Source organism: Quercus robur, chromosome 2, assembly GCF_932294415.1.
Source record: "Quercus robur chromosome 2, dhQueRobu3.1, whole genome shotgun sequence".
NCBI classification, from domain to species: domain Eukaryota; kingdom Viridiplantae; phylum Streptophyta; class Magnoliopsida; order Fagales; family Fagaceae; genus Quercus; species Quercus robur.
Genome location: NC_065535.1, coordinates 49,831,317 through 49,851,144, shown reverse-complemented (window position 1 = coordinate 49,851,144; position 19,828 = coordinate 49,831,317). Strand labels below are relative to the sequence as shown.

Genomic DNA, 19,828 nt, shown 5'->3' with positions numbered 1-19,828 from the left:
TTGTAAGTTTATATATTTGTTGAATAAGTATATTAACCTTAAGTCAGCCTATGGTTAGTTTAGGGTTATTCAAATACGTTTTAGTATATAAACCTTATATTGGATTCATTGTAACACAAGTGTTTAATATCAATATGTAGCCATCAACGGCTTTCTCAATGTCATTCAATCATCACGCATGATCACACAACAATTTTAACATCAATGATGTCAACATTACGATTGTGAGAATTAGAGAGGGAGAGAGAGGTGTTCATGTGGGTAAATAAAAAAGAAAAAAGAAAAAGAGGCATGATACATGTCAAAAGAGGCAGGCTAAATATTGGGTTTTTTGGATTCAATTTCACCAACTCGACATTAGTTTCGAAATACCTTCTAGTTTCAACTTTCTAATTCAATTCCACTTGACCACTAGAAGAAACTGCCAAAAATCGATCAAGTCGGATTTGATTTGTACCACTCTTATTTCACCAACCCAATATTTTTCACGTTTTATTTTTACCATCTTAATTTCCTTTTAATTCTATGATTTCATCATTTGCTTTTGTAACTCTTTTAGGCACATTGATTAATCGGCCTATTCCAAAATATACTTAAAAACACAAAGAAGAAAAAAAAAGTAGTCCACTTCTTTATAATTAGCACTCTTTCTTCCCTAAATAAATCAAACATTTAGAATTATACAATTATTAAATAGAAAAATAAAAATATAGTGGCATTAATATCTTTCATTTTATATTAAAGATGCTATACTATTTTTGATGAAATTTATATAAAATTAGACTTACACTTTTCGTAATTTTTTGAAAAATCTCACATTTTTACAAATTAGTATTATTAATAGTTTATTATACTTAATTTTCTCTTACATGCCAATTAAAATTTTAAAACAGATTAGAACTCATGATTTTGTTAGAATAAAACAACCAAACATTAAATAAATTAGAAGAAAGAAAAAGATATTAATTTGGAATAGGCTTTAAGTGGTGGGGGTGTCACAAGCCTAGGTCCCCACCCAGAATCTATGTTGCCAAGCCTAAGACCCTTCTCTCCCCCACCCTCATATTAGTGTGGTTAAGTGTGTCGGTGACATAGAATAAAGAATTTTCAATGAAAAGTATGGATTACTGTAACTTAAAAATGTATCTTGCTTTCGCATCAAAAAAGGAAAAGCTGAAGTCAAAGCAATATCAAAATATTTATTTTATCACATCATGTCATAAGAAATGACCAAAAGATAAAGATAAGCCATGTCCAATCGTGGGACCAAAGTATGATAAATGTGCTATTAATTAAGGCAATTTGAGCTCAATGGTGCCCATGTACCAATAAAATCTATCTACAAAAAACCGCCAATTGGATTGGATCCTCCGCAAATACAATTGTCCTGCACTGTTGTGACGTACATATCTCTCTCTCTCTCTGTGTGTGTTCCAAATCGCCGGCCACATTTCTGGTGACCCATCACCGGAACCAGACCAGAAAAATCATTGGACCATCCATCCATCCACCACCAAGAATGGAAGAGCACCATGGAAGTAGTAGTGCATATCTGCAACTATTCATGGATGAGGCCACCTTGTACAACCGCATTGTGCTTGGGAGTCTCTTGCCAATGAAACTGTGGGACCCACTACCTCACTTCATACAGTCGTGGGTTCGCAACTGCATTGGTGGTACTGTGATCTACTTCCTCTCTGCCTCCCTCTGGTGCTTCTACATTTATTATCTCAACCGCAATCTTTATTTTCCTACAGGTATGTATATATATATTATATTGCTTTTTTAGTTGGGTTCAATTCACAATCACAGTAGTACTGTTGCTTTGTTTTTGGTGTTTTCAATATTTTCGCTGTTTGATTTGGACTTTGGACCTGTTGGCTTTGATATGAGAGGTGGGTTTTTCTTAATCTGTTTTTCATATTGTTGCTTAAAACATATAGTAATCTTGATGACTGTAATATAAGATTAAATTATGGATGCTATTTTTTTTTTTTTAAAACATTTTCGGAGTAAATTTCATATTAATAAGTTTTTGTTTTTTTCTTTGATATAAGTCTGTTGCTCAGTTTAATTATATTTGGGTTCTTCTTTTTTTGGAAGTTAAATGAGGATTGGGAATTTTTTGTCTGTTTAGTGTTGTTGTTGTTGTTGTTGTTTTTTTTTTTTTTTTTTTTTTAAATTCTGAACTTTATTTAACTTGGTTTTGCTCTGTTGATCTGTTCTCGGTGTTGAATTCGTGTTAACACTTTTTAATTATTTTTCTTTTATAAGTAATTCGTGAAGTTTTATCGATATATACGACTATATGAGAGTTACGTAGAGTTCATGATGATAACGATGACCACGAAGCAACGTAAAAATTAAAAAATTTCAACGTAAAGTTACAGTTTTTATTTTTTGGGTTTCTCAGTGGATGAATGTTATTATGGCCACTATTATTTCCACCTTGTTTTAGTGCTTTATTTTCTTATGATATTTTACAAATACAATTATTCTCCGGTATGATCTGTTGATTTGTGTGATTGTGATCCGTGAGTAGTAAACAGAAAATAATAGTTCCATTTAGGCAAAAAGTATCTATCACTAATAATTACACAAATTAGTAAATTATGAATTTAAATGTGTAATCGATTATGTCTTTAAAATTATTTTTTATGGATATTCTTTATTTGTATAGATGCATTTCTTCTAGCTGTCAGTTTTGGATGTGATGGTCTAAAGACTCTAAACTCTTAACTTTTCTGTTAATTGTTGTGAAAATTAAAATAAACTGCCTTTAGGGCGTCTAAGGTTAATTGTTGTGAAAAATAAAAGAAATAGCTTTTAGAGTATACACATTTTTGTTTATTTTAGTATAAGAACATATTTTTGTCAAAGTATAAGAACTTACTTTCTTATTTTACATTACAATTTTTTCAAAATACCACATCTCAAATTACCTATTCTAAAACCTATTTCAATAAAATATTTATTCTCCATTAATTTAACCACTTTTTAAAACTCTTACATCACTCACACACCAATCAAAAGAGTGAATTGAGAAATAAATAAAATGCTCATTTACACATAAACAATAGCCGTGTAAATTTACACGGATACGGTAAGTCCTCTAATTTTACACGACTTTACATATTTGATATAAGTGATTTTTAGAGTTAGATGTGCAAAATTTAGACCTTAAACATTTGTCTAAAAGTTTAAATAGTCTATGTATGACTCCATTATCTATGTTACTATTTAAGGGACTTTTCCTGTTTGGATTCCTCATTTTTTTAGTTTAAAAATGTCCTTACACTCCTATATTTAAGTAGAGATAAAACTAAAGGCAATCCGGTTAAAATGCAATTCTAACTCCTACCAAAACATTGCCTTAAAGATAGGATCACTCTCCTGTAAATTTTCAAATTATATTATCCACTTATAAATTAGATTCTCAAAATAAAAATACATAATTTTTTTTTTGGCTAAAAAAAAAAGCCTCATCGCACTCATCAAGCACATATGATGAGGTTAGTTTCTTTTGTTTTTCTTTGGTATCAATGGCGTCTTGTTTGGTTGTCTCTTAAACATTTGTCTGAAATTTTAAATGGTTGATAAAAAGATTCACCCATTTTTGTTTACATTTACTAATTTTTTTTAAATATATATATATATATATCAAAAGTTGTGTATAGGAGCATTCAGTGCCGCCTCAACACACTTTTAGACAAATTTAGTCCATGTGTTACTTTAGTTAATTTACTATTCACAAACACATATATCAATCTCAATATTCTATTAGTATGTTATTTAAATATTTTTCTCTCTCAAACAATATCCAATTTTTTTCATCCATCTTTCCCAAAAATTTGAACTTTCTCTTTGAAAACACTACCACCACTACTAGACCACCACCACCACCAAAATCCCAAACTAGAAACTCAAAGAAAAAAACTCAAATCAATGAAAATTCCCACGAGCAAACACTAAACACAAACCTAGTAAGAAAAACAATACAAACACAAACACAAAACCACTCAAATCGCCTCATAGATCCAACACCCAGCCAAAAACCCAAATTGCACCCATCTCCATGGTCGCTCACCAACCAGAATGTGACCCATAAATCAAATTAGATTAGAACAATCCTTATGCAGTTGCCATCACTCGACCACAACTATCCCAGGGGAAGCAAGGTGGTTCGGTTGGTTTAATAACTCAATATGAAACTTTGAATATCGTGTTTCAGATCCGGGCATAAAGGTTTGATTAGAGAGAGAGAGTTTTGGTCTAATGGAGGGAGACGAGAGAAGAGTATCAAAGAGGGAGAGAGAAAAACAAAAATAAAATTGGTGAATTTGGTTTGGCGATCAATAGTGTCTCAACAATAGTATATATTTGTAACTTTTTGGGACAAAATTTTGATGCTGACTCTCTTCAACGAGCCAAGATGTCTTTATTCTTTAGTAGTAATACTACTAAAGAAATTCAAGATAAGATAAAAACAAAGATTTGGGGCATAGGTCATTTGACAACACACACACACACAAAAAAAAAAAAAAAAAAAAAACCTTGGTCTTCCTTCTCTTGTGGGACAAAGCAAGCAAAATTCTTTCAATGACCTAAAAGAGAAGCTTACTAAGAAATTAGCGGGTTGGAAGGAAAGCTACTATCTAAAGTAGGAAAGGAAAATCTTATCAAGGTGGTGGCATATGCTATACCAACCTACACAATGAGCTATTTTAAAATACCTCATGCTTTTTGTGATGATTTAACAAGTATGATTCATAAAATTTTGGTGGGGATAAAAACAAGATGAGAAGAAAATGGCACGGGCCAGTTGGGACTTGGGAGAAGCTGTGCGCCCCGAAGTCTAGTGGTGATATGGGCTTTAAGTTTCTTAAACCCTTTAATTTGACTCTCTAGCTATGCAAGAGTGGAGGCTTTAAACGGGTTATAAATCCTTGGTATACCAAGTTTTTAAAGCCAAGTACTTCCTAGACTGTGAGTTTGTACAAGCCTTTATGGGAAATAATCCTTCATATTTATGGAGGAGTATTTTGTCTAGCTACTTAAAAAGTAGTACAGCGTGGATTGAGATGGCGAGTTGGTAATGGTAATAAGGTTTGAATATGGGGTGATAAATGGCCACTGACAACTTTAACTTACAAGTTTTCTCTCTGCCTTAAGTTATTCCTTCAAACTCACGGGTTTGCGAGCTCATCAATTTGGCTATAGGCAATTGGAGTTTAAAGCTAAACCAACATATTTTTGTCCATGGGAAAGCCGATATTATTTAAGAGGATAAGCAAATCTGGCTACTTCCAATGGTTTATTCAATATAAGATTGTTGTGGAGATTTTTAAAGCCAAGTACTTCACGGATTGTGAGTTTGTACAAGTCTCTATGGGAAATAATCATTTATATGTATGGAAGAGTATTATGTCTACTTAGAAAATAGTATAGCGTGAATTGAGATGGTAGGTTGGTAATGGGAATAAGGTCCGAATATGGGGTTATAAATGACTACCGACACCTTTAACTTACAAAATTTTCTCTCTGCCTCAAGTTATTCCTTCAAACTCTCGTGTTTGCGAGTTCATCAACTTGGCTATAGGCAATTGGAGTTCAAAGCTAATCCAACAAATTTTTGTCCATGGGAAAGCCGATATTATTTAGGGGATCCCCTTGAGTTCAAGACTTCTAGAGGATAAGCAAATCTAGTTCGAAACTTCCAATGGTTTATTTAATGTTCGTAGTGCCTACAAGGTTGCTATGGAGATGTTTAACCATGAGTGTGTGGGCTCTAGCTCGGATGTGGGGAATGTACAGAAAATGTTTTACATTTGCATGTTCCCTATAGGCATAAGATTCATCATTTTACATTGAAAGTCGTGATATCTTGCCAACTAACTCGAACCTAGTGCACATGCATATTGTCATGCCCCAAACCCGATATCTGGATTTGTGACCATGACCGGCATGCTAATATCAAGTTTAAATCTAATATTAACAAGAACCAACTTAATTTTTTCCAAAACTTTTACAAAAGCTTCTCTCTTTCTTTTCATTCTTGTTTCTTTATTTAAATGATATAACTTTCCACTTGATATTCAGAGCATCTATATTGTACCTCAAAGGATAACACAATCCACCAATTATTCAAATTCTAAATTTCACATAATACATCTCTTAATACTTTAAGGTATATACTTTCATTATATCCTAAAATACACTATACTACAAATTTAAACATCAAATTGCTAATTTAGGATCTATACATATAAAACTAAAACCAGCTCCTTCCAAACTCGACTAAGGCTCCTTCTACTCCAAAATAAAACCTGCTAACTGAAAGAGTGAAAGGTGTGAGCTACACAGCTCAGTAAATGTAAGATATATGAGAATTCAATAAGGATGCATGTAAATTAAATCATTTCATTTTCTAAATGTTCGAATAGGAGAACAACTTTTCATGCATAGTATTTTATACTATTCATAATAATAACTTATACGCTCTTCATAGAAAATAATTGTTCTCCTTTTTCTTATCAGGTTAATATTACTAAAACCTTTCGGATTAAACTTCTTTCATTTCCTACAAAGTCACCATATGTATATTCTCATTACAAAATAATCATTTTAACTTAAATCAGATAATCGGCAATTTTGTATTAAACTAGAAACATCTTGACCCAATAAGAAAACCTTTCTTTATAAACCTCTTCCTGAAAAATATTATAACTTTCATAGTCATAAAACTTAACATTTCATAAAGAACAGGTATCTGATAATTTTTAAACATAAACTTGTACTTTCATCAGAAGTTTTATCTTTATAGCACAACAGAATTTCAGAAACTTTTATCTTTAATGAACAGCTTTTCTTTTCATCAGAAACTTCTTCTTGCCATGAGAGCTTTTACTTTTCACAATACATTTAAACAAATCATTCTCTCATGATTAATAACATAATATAGTTGTTCATAAATTATTTATTGGTTAGTCCATATCTGATAAGTTTGTACTTATTTGGGAGGCTTCTAGCACCACGGTGCTAGGCATCCAGCATTCCCCATAATGCTAGGTATTCTTGAGATCATATCATAATACATATCTTTCAACCATGGGGGTAGGTTGACTTCCTCTACAAGTTGGCCATAACCAATAAGGGCAGGTACAGCGAAGCCAGTCCCACTTAATGGTCAATCATATAATATTTTCTATGGAAAGCTAGTAATTAACCCCTACTGACATAGTTCAGATCACCAGAGGACATAACCTGAAAACCTTTCATACTTATACATCATACTGAAATTTCTTATTTTGCATAACATTTCATAATAATAGCATTTCTATTCTTTTCTTTAAACATCATGTTCGTGAAAATTAGTAATGGCATCAATATGCTTAAATCATATACACAAGATTTCGAAAGCTCACGAACATATTTTTGTCAGAATAATGATTATATGTCATAAACCTTTTAATGCATAATATACTTTAAAATAATTTCATGACTTACCAAATATCCATATAATTTATCCCTTACCTGAAAGTAGAGGAATCGAGAGCCTACAGTCGAAGGAGCTTAGATCTGGGGAACTGGTAACACCTAAACCAAATATCAAAACTTATTACTTACTATCAATTATTGTTTATCATAAACTTACACATTCATCTTAAAGCCTATCTCTTAAAATTAAGGAAGTCTTAATCCCATCTCAATAAGGTTCTCACAAATACAAAATACATTCATCAGACAACATGATGTACTAAATCATAGAGAAACCAATATTCTCACACTAATCTCATATCTCTAGAAGAGCCAACTTTATTTCAGAAAGTGCTTTGAGGTCAGGGCAATAATGCATGCATAAACATAAACTCTTTTAAGTATGATCATGTAACTATATACATTCATATGGTAATATACAACACGTCGGACAAAACAGCTTCATAAATACAACCGTCGCATAGTTTAGAACCCCTCCTTTAAGTACTAAACCTCAAACCAAGTTACACAAAATTAATATATATATATATATATATATATGTGTGTGTGTGTGTGTGTGTGTGTGTGTGTGTGTGTCCTTACCTTTATAAAGTTATATCCATCACATTAAAAAAGCATATATGTTCTAATTGCTTTGAAAGAGTATGAAGAAGAAATAGAATGGAGTCTTGTCTTTCTTTCAAAGTGTGGACCCATGGGTTTAACAAAAGGGACTTAAGAGAACTTCCTAGCTCTTTCCTTAAGAGAAAAGAGAGTAAAGTTAGAGGTGAGAGTTCTGATTTTGCATGGACCGGTGGAAATGGAGAGGCTTCTTGGATGTTTGTCTTGAGAAAAGTCAAGGAAGAAGTAAGGTGGAGCTTGGTGATTGCATGGCCAGCCCAAGTCTTGGTCTTTGGGTTTGTCAACTTTTTTGCATTTACACTTACACTTTTCTACAAAGAATAATATCACATTACACACACACACACACACACACACACACACACACACACATATATATATATATATATATATATATATATCACTACCTTTATAAATTTATATCCATCACATTAAAAGAGCATATATGTTCTAATTGCTTTGAGAGAGTATGAAGAAGAAATAGGATGGAGTCTTGTCTTTCTTTCAGAGTGTAGACCCATGGGTTTGACAAAAGGGACTTAAGAGAGCTTCCTAACTATTTTCTTAAGAGAAAAGAGAGTAAAGTTAGAGGTGAGAATTCTGATTTTGCATGAACCGGTGGAAATGGAGAGGCTTCTTGGATGTTTGTCTTGAGAAAAGTCAAGAAAGAAGTGAGGTGGAGCTTGGTGATTGCATGGCCAGCCAAGTCTTGGTCTTTGGGTTTGTCAACATGCATGAAACTTTGGCATTATGTGTTGAATTCCCATTGGTTGCATGTGGGTGAAATTTTCACTATAATATCTCATGCATGATGCTTAATTAAAACATCAACTATGTATCTAATAACTCAAACCACTTAATACAATTTTGTACATACTTAGTATATATTTAAAATACCGATAGCCATTCAATTATTTATAATCTTTACAATTCTTATTTAATGGCATTATAAAATAATATGTTTATTAAATACTTTTATATTAATTTTAGAAAGTAAGTGGCTTAAAAATAATAATTAACCACTTAAACACATAATTTAATTATAAAATTAGGTTGGGGTGTTACACATATAATCCATGACAGTACATGTGAAGCTTGTCCATAGGAAGGAGAGAGCTCAGGTCATATTTTTCTGGTCTCGCCCAAAAGCCCGTGAGGTTTGGGTTAGTTCTATAATTTTTTATTCCAGTCCCCCCAGTGTAGTACCTGATTTTCTTTGATCTTCTATGTCATGTGATCATGATCAAGAAATGGGGCCAAAATTCAAACGATATGTTACCAAAACCCATATAGTCAAAACCCATGTTACCAAAACCCATATTACCAAATAAGCTGTCAAATAAGTTCTCAAAACCCATATTTTAAAGAGGTTAAATTCGATAAGAACGAGGTGTAAAATTTTTTTTTTTTTCTTAAAAAAAAACTTATATTTTATTCCTTCAATCCCAACATGTCATATTATCTTATTACAAATTTAAGAATAGCTACAATCATACCCAATTAATTCTAATACTCATATATAAATCCAACCAAATTAGGTGTTTATTGAGATGTTTTTAGATGTGATAGAATGTATTGAATTTTAAATAAAATGATGATGTAATAATATTTTATTAGATGAGGTAAAATATAAATTTTACTCCTCATTCTTACCAAATTCGGACTCTATTTTAAAACCAGCCAATAGGGTTTGGTCATATTCTTTTTTTTTTTTTTAGAAGAAAAATGAATACGTGTGAATCGGAATTTTTTTTCTAAATAACAATAAATATTAAAAAATTTAGTTAATTGTCACGTTTCAAAACAATATTGAAAACTAGCATCTCGAGTGTCTAAAACTCGAGTTCCAAGATAAAAATCGAGTTTTTAAGTCTCGATTTGTATGTGGATTAGTTGAAAGTGGAAAAAAATTAAGCTGAAAATCGAGTTTTAAAGACTCGATTTCCATAAATTGAATAAAAACACCGCTATAGGTCTATAAAACGTCACTATAGGGCTTAAAAACGCCACTATAGGACTCCATAAATCTGTACTTAAGAAAAAAAATTTCCAGGAAAACGCCGCTATAGGGCTTTAAAACGTCACTGAAAGGCTTAAAAACGCTACTATAGGTGAAATTTTTTTCGCATGAAACTCGAGTCTTAAAGACTCGAGATCTATGGGTCCATTTTGTAATATGGATCTCGAGTTTCTAAAATTCGAGATGCTACTTTCCTTTATTGTTTCAAACGTTGCCTAACTAACTATATACAATTCTTTTACATTGCTATTTTGCACATTACCTCGTGTAAATCGAGTCAACTTCTTCCAACTCAGCGAAACAGAATTATACTTTCAAGGCAGTTTGAGCTCAATGGTCCCCAACCCCGCGTACAGCGCACTAAAATAAAATAAAATAAAATTCAGTGGTTATTGAATTGGATCATCCCCAAAGCCGCACTATTCATTTGTTCCCACACGATTAATTTTCGGAATCTTCGACTCATATATACTCTGTTCCAACTCACACCTCCCACTTGACTCTCTCTGAGTTCCAAATCGTCGGCAACATTTCCGTCGGCCGATCACCGGAACCCGACCCGTGAAATCATTGGACCATCCATCCACCACCAAGCATGGATGACCATGGTGATGCATATGTGCAACTATTCATGGATGAGACCACCTTTTACAACCGCGTTGTGCTTGGGAGTTTCTTGCCAATGAAACTGTGGGACCCACTACCCCACTTCATCCAGACATGGGTCCGCAACTACATTGGTGGAACTTTAGTCTACCTGCTCTCTGGCTTCCTCTGGTGTTTCTACATTTATTATCTCAAGCGCAATGTTTTTGTTCCTAAAGGTATATATGCGTTTTGGTTGTTTGGTTTGGGTTTTGCTTGGTTGTTAATTCTTAATCTGTTTTTGTATTGCTTAAACATATAGTAATCTAGATGACTGGAATATGAGATTATAAATGTAATTCTTTGATTTTGATTTCTGATTTCTTATAAATTTCAAGTTTTTTTTTTTTTTTTTTTTTGATATCCGTTGGGTTTTGCTCAATCTAAATCTGGGTTCTATTTGAAAGTTAATTGAGGATTGGAAATTTTTTGTCTGCATAATGGTTTCTTCTGAGCTTAGGCACCTTATTATTTATTGATTTACATGCTTTATTTCAATTTGTTTTGCTCTGTTCTAGGCACTGTATTATTTATTTATTTACACCCTGCCTGCATAATTGTGTTTGGATTTTAAAGTATCATCAATGACCAGTGTTTGTTTTAGTGTTTTATTTTCAGTTGTGTTGTCAGATGCATTTCTTTTTGGTTGTCAGTTTTGGATCTGAGATGGTCTAGACTTTTCAGTTAATTGTAGGGTAAAATAAAAGTCACTGCCTGTATGATTCCATTGTTTCTTCGTTTTTCTTTGGTGTCAATGGGGTCTTGTTTGGTTGTCAGTTCAATCTGTGTCTAAAATTTTGCTCTGTCCATGAGTGGATACGTGTCTATTCCATTTGCTGCCACCTGTTTCTGCACCAGTGCTTTCTTATCACATGATAAGGAACAAAATAATTTTTTTAATTGAACTCGCTAATCCAGTAGCTATCGCCTGTTATGGTGTGTTGAGAAAAATGTGTGTAATGTTGTTTACATTTTAAACAACATTAACACATTTTCACATATATTTTCAGCCACATGGATATCAAAAACACCCAAACAACATTACTCAAACTCCTCTACCAAATAGGCCATCTTGAGTACCATTTTTTCTGCTTCTCTATGGGATCCGGATTAGAGAGTAATTAGACTGGAACATTTTCAATTTAAAATAAAAAGGGTTATTCTTGTGCTGTCAGATTTTCAGCTTTCTCATCAATAAAATTTTCTCTTCCACTAATGTTACTTCCTACATTAAATGGCTTAAGGATGAATAGAACAATTTTAAGCACAAAGCTTGATAAGTAGACCTCTGCTTCTGCCCCTTGCCCTTAGTAAGGCCTAAAAATTTTTGCATTAAGCTTTCATGTCATGGAAATATGTGGAAAATTTCTAATTGTCAAGAAGCTATATATTCAATACTTTCACATTCAATGACACAACTTTGAGGGCTTCTCTTAATGTAATGTGCTGAATATCTGTTATTACTTGTAACTGTTTTTATGCAATGTTATCTATCCTGGAATTAACAATTGATTAAATAGTCATAGATGTGTCGTAATACTGTCTGAACTAATTTTTTAACATTTGGAAGGAGCGAGAGGATAAAGGGAGGAAACTGATGGGAGAAGGGAGTAGATATCCTTCCCCTTTTTTGGTTGCAGAGTGGAATGGAGAGAAGATAAGTTATCATGTTCATTGACAATTATAGAGAGAGAAGTTTTAAGTGTTGGCTTGATAATTAACATTATGATAATTTTTTTTGATATATCAATAGTCTGGGGTGAGGGGATTTGAATCTTAGATGTCCCGGTTGGAAACTGTAGGAGGTGCCAACTAGTTAAACTTACCAGTCTCTTGGCAACACTATGATAAATTGTTAAGTTGTAAAGTACTGAAAATTCATTAAAGTAGGTATCCCTTACCTTCGAATTCTCCCAATTTGAGGACATTAGAAAAGTAAACTTTGAGGGGGTATGGTACCCCTCCCAACTCCCTTCAAATCCTCTCTGCCTCCTCCCCGCTATGTATATATACATACATATATATATATATATATATATATTTTAAGAAAAAATCTGAAGAGGGAGAAGGTGAGTCACCCACCTCTTGCCCTCTCCTTCCCTTTTCTCCCCCTCTTTCCAAAGGCATTTCTACAAGGCATGCTTAAATATAGCTTGTAATGTGCATTTAACTTTGTCTTGTTTTGATTTTCGTTCCCTGTTGATTCCTTTGTGTTGCATAAGTTCAGGATAATACTGTCTGAACTTAACTAACTCTAGATAGTTTATGAAACATTGAATTGATCTATTATATTTTTAACACCTAAATAGTTGCTGTTTAATTCTTGAAAGTTCAGCTGATAATTGTTCTCCATTGTATGTTGATATTTTTTAAGAGAATCTCTTCCATCTGGGCCCATGTTAACATCTTTGTTGGATATGTTGAATACCCTTCCTGCAGATGCCATTCCATCTAATAAGGCCATGCTCTTGCAAATGTATGTCGCCATGAAAGCCATGCCATGGTACTGTGCTCTTCCAACTCTTTCTGAGTACATGGTTGAAAATGGCTGGACAAGATGCTTTTCAAGAATAAGTGATGTAGGTTGGCCTGCCTACTTTGTTTATTTAGCAATTTATCTTGTAATTGTGGAATTTGGAATTTATTGGATGCATAGGGAGCTGCACGACATAAAACCTCTGTATAAGTATCTTCATGCTACCCATCATATCTACAACAAACAGAATACTCTTTCTCCATTTGCTGGTAAGTTCTCAAATTTACTAAATTCAATCTCCATGGTTTTATCTCTAGTTGGCGGGTCTTGGATTTTGGATGCTTGTATGTGTAATCTTTGCCTTTTTAAGATTTACCTAAGCTGACATAGATGCTGCACGTTTATGTATAAGAAGTATCGTGTCAGAAACATCTAATCCTGAAAATAATTTACATATCAGAACAGGGTGCAACTGGTACTGCTGAACTCTGAAAAGAATGTTAAGGGAGGTCCTAGGATATATCCTTTCTTGCTTAAAATAATTTTGTAGTGGAATTATTTTCCAGGGTGAGAGCATTTAAAGTATTCACTTGGTGCATATAATTCTCTTTTGGGTGAAATGATGATTCACCCCCAAATACTAGCTATGGCAGCAGGAACTATGTTGAATATAACTCTGGCGTTTATGGAAAAAGTCATTCAACATACATGGATATGATCATACTACACACATATTGTCCTGCAAAAGAAAATTTAGGGAAAAAAAGATCTGGGGATTTGGAAATATGCCATTATAAGTTATGCCTATTCTCTAAGTAAAATCATCATTGGATCTCATTTACTGAATTCGACCATGACTATGAACATCTCTATACCAAATAGCCTTTCTCTAATGTAAAGTTCCCATCCTACCAAAAGTGTGATAAACCATGTTTTGCCCATTAGGTGATTCTCTACCAGATTTTTGACACAAACATATAGGGAACGAGGATGAGAAGCAGACTGCACTCAAGCCATAGGATCCACGTGAAATGTGTGCTATCTAATTTCTAAAGTCATCTTTCTCTTTGTTTCAATATATATGTATATATATATATATATATATATATAAAGAGAAAGAGAGAGAGAGAGAGAGAGAGAGAGAGAGAGATGGGTTCAAGTTACACCTAGTGTAACTTTGATAAAGTTACACATTTTTTACACCATAGATTTCTAAAAGATCTAATTGTTGAAAAAATATCATTAAATGCTATTACTTTTCATCTGATAACCTAATTAATACCACAATATTTTTCTCTCTCCCCTTATTTATTGCTTTCCACTTATTAAAAGGCACACCACACACCACCATTTTCAAGAACCAGCAAAACACAAACTCATCTACAGAAGAGCACCTTGCCATTGCACGGTACACTAGAAATTTGTTAGATTGGCACTGTTTGCAATTCGAGCATTTTAGAGCAGTTTTCCTTCCAAACTTAATTACCATATATCTATAAGAGTTTCTAAAGAGTTTTCCTTTAGAAAGAATCCAAAAAAAAGTTAACTTAAATTTTAATTTATTTTTAATGATTCCTCCAATATGTAATCAGTAATCATGAAGGGAGAAAATGATCTTTCTTCCATTCAACTCATCTTTTCTGTCCGTAAAAAAAAAAAAAATAAATAAATAAATAAAAAAAAGCTCTAGCTAAGCTACTCACATTTTTTGCCTCACCTGTTTAAACTATGCGTGGATCATTTTATTCTGTGAAGATTGAAGAAAGATCAGGAATCATTAAACAATTTTTAAAAATTTAACTTAACTTTTTTTTGGATTCTTTCTAAAGTAAAACTCTTTAGAAACTCTAATAGATATATGGTAATTAAGTTTGGTAGGAAAACTGCTCTAAAATGATTGATTTGCAAATAGTGCCAACCTAACAAATTTCTAGCGTACCGTGCAATTGTTTCTTTGCTGAAACTCCCACTATGGCAATGGCAAGGTGCTCTTCTGTAGATGAGTTTGTGTTTTGTAGGTTCTTGAAAATGGTGGTGTGTGGTGTGCTTTTTATATAAGCGGAAAGCAATAAATAAGGGGAGAGAGAAAAATATTGTGGTATTAATTAGATTATCAGATGGAAAGTAATAGCATTTAATAATATTTTTTTAACTATTAGATCTTTTAAAAATATACAGTATAAAAAATGTGTAACTTTATAAAAGTTACACTAGGTGTAACTTGAACCCATCTCACATATATATATATATATGGCTGTCATGGTTGAATTGTGTTGCTTTGTTCTTAGTTTTCATTTGCAGGCATAAGTATGCTACAACCTCATACCTGGCTCAATTGCTACATTTGATTAAAGAGTGAAAACTGAATCCTAGAAATTTTAATTGCTTGAACTGCCAGTTTTTCAGTTAGATGATCATGAGGAGGATATGTCCCTTTTTCTTTACTGAAACGTTTCTTTCTACAAAGATATGATAATATGATTCATTAAAAGAACGTAGTCTTGAAGCTGCATAATGCATATTTTTATTCTTTAGTTGTATAAAAGCTTATTGGATTTACTGGCTTTCATCTTGGTTCTCATCTTTTTCTTTTTGGGGGGGAGGGGATGGGAGGGGGGACCCAGATCAAATCTGTGACACAGAAGATAGGGGAGAAAGGGGGCGGGGGGAATTATGTGCCATCAAGCTAGAAGCCCATTGGCATTGGTTCTCATGTTTGTTACATGACATTGATATTGTATTCTTTGGTTTATACTTGATGCAACAGTATGGTTTCCTTTTGGCCATGTTTCTCTTGGACTGACATCCATTATCATTTCTTCACTTTACTTTTGGAAAACTAAAGGGGGTGGGGTTTACCTAATTTTGGGCTAGTAGGAGAGGATTTCTAAAATTTTATAGGGTGTTATATGATTACCTGCAGTCTCATTCAATTTTCCATGCGATCAAGTTTGGGTGGGGGCCAAGTATATTATTTTACTGAAGGGAAGTGCTCCATTTGGTTTGACACTGAATTCTGAGTTGTAATGCTCCGCTGAGGTAAGCTTAGAATTAGGCTGTGTCAGTTTGACTAATTCAAGTTGCTTCCTGTTTTGGCTCAAAGAAAATTTAGGACCACAACTTTTTCTACCATGACTTTGCCAACGATGGAGAAAAAGTGGTGGGTCAATGTAAAAGTGATAGGCATCCACTCATAGTCTGCCACATTAGAGTTGTGGCAAAAGTTGTGGTCTTAGGAGAACTATCTGGCTTAGCTCAAGCTCTAGTTGAACTTGGGTAAGTAGAGTTGCACTCGGCTTTTCCATGGGCTCATCAGGGTACTTTTCCATCTTTGATTAGTCATAGAAGAAAAAGATACTTTCAAGTTAAAACAGATTTGGTAAACCCTAATTGAAACGTCAAATTAACGTTAAGGTGTATGTGTGCATTTGATAGCTGTTTATTTTTTATTTAAGAAGTGCACATTTGGTTATTGTTAGGACTTTGGAATTTTGGATTGTGAAGGATTTTGTGAAAGAAAGAGAAGCCATGTTGGTGAAGGTGGACATAGAAATCTGTAGGTGACCACAGTGGGTTCTTTTTTTTATTTTTTTATTCTCTCTCACTTATCAGGCACAAAGTTTAGGTCACTTTAATATGCATTGGCCGTTACTTATTCTTGGTTGGCTTCAATGGTTAATGATTTTTGTGGTCTATTAATTGGGCAGGCCCCAGTCTATTTCAGTAATAAATCCCCAAAAAAAGAAAAGAAATAAAGAATCAGTGTCCTTGGTACTTTCTAAGAATCAAACTTTAAAATGAAGACAGTTCTCAATATGAGATGATTCTTCTAGGCCAAATGAAAATTTCTAGTCTTCATGGAGTTTGATTAAAGTGTAGGATTTTCTTATTTGCTTCCAAGGCCAATATAAGAACAGGTAGTAGACGGCTATATACACTGTTCTGCAAAGTGGATTAGGATTGATAGGTACATTCCTAGTTGATTGAAAGATAGATAACATATTCTGGCTATGATGGGAGTTTATTTCTTTTGGGTTTTTGTAATTTGTAATATCTGATTGATCTTGTTGAAGAATAAAATTTTATCTAATTTTCTTTGGCTTCCCTTCTTGAAAAGTTATTTTCTTTCTACATTTGCATCATCTTACATAAATGTGAATTATATCTTATTATTTGAGGGATTTAAAACAAGTATATGAAGCATGGCTCTATCTTTAATCTGACATTATTGTTTATTGGTTCACCTTTCTAAGCAATAAGCTCCCCAAAATTTTCTATGTTATGCATAACGTTCATATACTTGAAATATTCAGCCTTATTATTAGAAGGTTGCATTTGTAATGTCTTATTTAACTACATGAACTGATGACTATGACTTATCTGTTATGTCAGGTTTGGCCTTTCACCCACTTGACGGAATATTGCAGGCTGTACCACATGTCATAGCACTATTTCTTGTACCAACCCATTTTACATCACACATAGCATTGCTATTCCTCGAGGCTATATGGACAGCAAACATTCATGATTGCATACATGCCAAAGCATGGCCTGTCATGGGTGCTGGCTACCACACCATTCATCATACTACATACCGTCATAACTACGGCCATTATACTATATGGATGGATTGGATGTTTGGCACTCTTCGTGATCCGAAGGATGATGAATCCAAGGTCATGTGATGCTCTTGCCTTTGTTCCTGATTGGTCCTTCAGTTATTCAACTTCAAAATGTATTCGGATTGCTTTCTTGTATGCTGTCTTTGTATGTAAGTCATGTTGGTTACTAGTTTCTCTTATATCCCATAACTAGAGAATATTTGAGATATGTTTTTATCTCAGGTAGAACTCATTCTCACAAACCCATGTACTCTTAAAAAAATGGAGGTGTAGCAATGGATAAGCTAGGATTGCTCTTAAAATGTTATTTTCCCGTCTTCTTCTCCTTACATGTGCTTCATTAGGCCCCCAAATGCTCTAGAGATGCATGCATATCTAGAATGCCTGTAACTCTTGGAGGTCAGGTACCAGTTGTAAAGGTTCGATTGCCTTATATTTCACAAAAAGGTTTTAGTTAAACGTCTAGAATCTACACGACCATGTAGTGTCATCAGCTTTACAAAAATTCTTGCTGGCACAAGCTTTCCTTAGGGCTTGTAATCTGAAAATTTCTGGCATGTGCATCATGGAACGGGTGGGAGATTGATGTATATGCAATTGCTTTGTTCAAATAGACTTTCCTTGCATCCCTGACCTGAGCTGCGGTGGGTCTCTTTATTTTTGATGATCTGGATAAAACTTTTATTGTAAATAAAAAACCCAACGGGTTACAAAGGAGTGCCACATACAGTGGCTTGCTCCAAGAGAATTATATCAGAGAAACTAGAACTAGCTGAGCCCAAAACAAAACAACTAGCTAATCTATTGGACAAAGACCATAAAGCCAGGACGTGAGCAGCCATGTTAGCTTCTCTAGGAGTCCATTTAAACTTGTTTAATTTTTTTTTTTGGTTAAGAGGTTACTGCAATAATATTAACTAGCCATAAAAGATGTTCTAGCTGAAAGCCTTAGAGTATACAAACCATCAGCATCCGCATTTAAAATATTACATAAGCCATCATTGGGCGGTGCATTAAGTACAACAAAATTTCTAGAAAAAGAATAGCCCACTCTAGCAAGGTTATCGGCACATCTATTCGCCTTCCTAAACACATGGGTGACCTGCCGTCACATCTATTAGATGCTCCAGGAGGTACCTGCCGTCATTAAGCAGAGCAACACATGAGTTATTAATAGCTTTGCCGTCATTAAGCAGAGCAACACATGAGATATTAATAGCTTTCTTAGACAGCACAAGATTTACAACAACTTGGGCATCTAATTCAACATGCAGGTGGTTAATGCCAAGTTGGGCTGCAAGCATCAGCCCATCCCTCAAGGCCCAAAATTCAGCAGCCACACTTGTAGCCTGCCCAATATTCCTCATGTAACCCTTAACCCACTTCCCATCATGGTCATGGATGAGACCACCCCCACCAGCACGTCTCGGATTTCCCTGCGACGCCCCATCAGAATTCAACTTGAACCACCCTTGATCTGGTTTGTTCCAGCAGATTGGGTTGATAGTGCAGTGCCTAATTTTTTGCCTCTTGCTCACACAATAGAAGAATTCACGTGCTAGCTGGATACACATCAAGTGTAGGTTGGGATTGACGGGGGCATTTTCAAAAACTACATTATTTCTATGCCTCCATAAGCACCAGATAGCAAACGGAAATTGATTTTTTTTTGGCGCTAGAGGAAACTCGTTTAATTCTAATAGTCTGATAGATATGTCTCATGCCAGTTTTGATATATGATATATAATATGTCAATGTACTTGCTATGCAACGTAAGGATATTTTTGGAGTAGATGGAGGAGGATGGAAGAGTAAAGGGAATGGTGGTTATAATATATTAAAATATTGCACATTTTAGCCAGTGTTCATTCTCCTCTCTTCAATCTCCCTCCATCCAAACGAAGGTAAATTACGAGCTAGGTTATCTATACTGCTTAATTACTTCTC

General features: G+C 33.9%; 1 protein-coding gene across 2 annotated transcripts; it reads left to right on the top strand.

Moving 5' to 3' along the window:
* The first annotated feature begins 1,411 nt into the window (after positions 1-1,411).
* On the top strand, positions 1,412-18,188 carry LOC126713867 (delta(7)-sterol-C5(6)-desaturase-like). Of its 2 annotated transcripts, none has more exons than XM_050413785.1 (3): positions 1,412-1,757; positions 13,223-13,528; positions 17,652-18,188. In XM_050413785.1, exons 1-3 carry the CDS (start codon positions 1,520-1,522, stop codon positions 17,942-17,944), a joined length of 837 nt encoding a protein of 278 aa, XP_050269742.1. In that variant the 5' UTR covers positions 1,412-1,519; the 3' UTR covers positions 17,945-18,188. The 2 variants fall into 2 exon arrangements, with proteins under 2 accessions (XP_050269742.1, XP_050269743.1); XM_050413786.1 differs by lacking the exon at positions 1,412-1,757 and adding an exon at positions 10,527-10,962.
* Positions 18,189-19,828: the final 1,640 nt, after the last annotated feature.

Coding starts and splice junctions, on each gene's coding strand:
- LOC126713867 (XM_050413785.1), top strand. CDS start 1,520: ATGGAAGAGCACCATGGAAGTAGTAGTGCATATCTGCAACTATTCATG. Junction 1,758..13,222: donor CAATCTTTATTTTCCTACAG/GTATGTATATAT, acceptor CCCTTCCTGCAG/ATGCCATTCCATCTAATAAG. Junction 13,529..17,651: donor TACTCTTTCTCCATTTGCTG/GTAAGTTCTCAA, acceptor CTGTTATGTCAG/GTTTGGCCTTTCACCCACTT.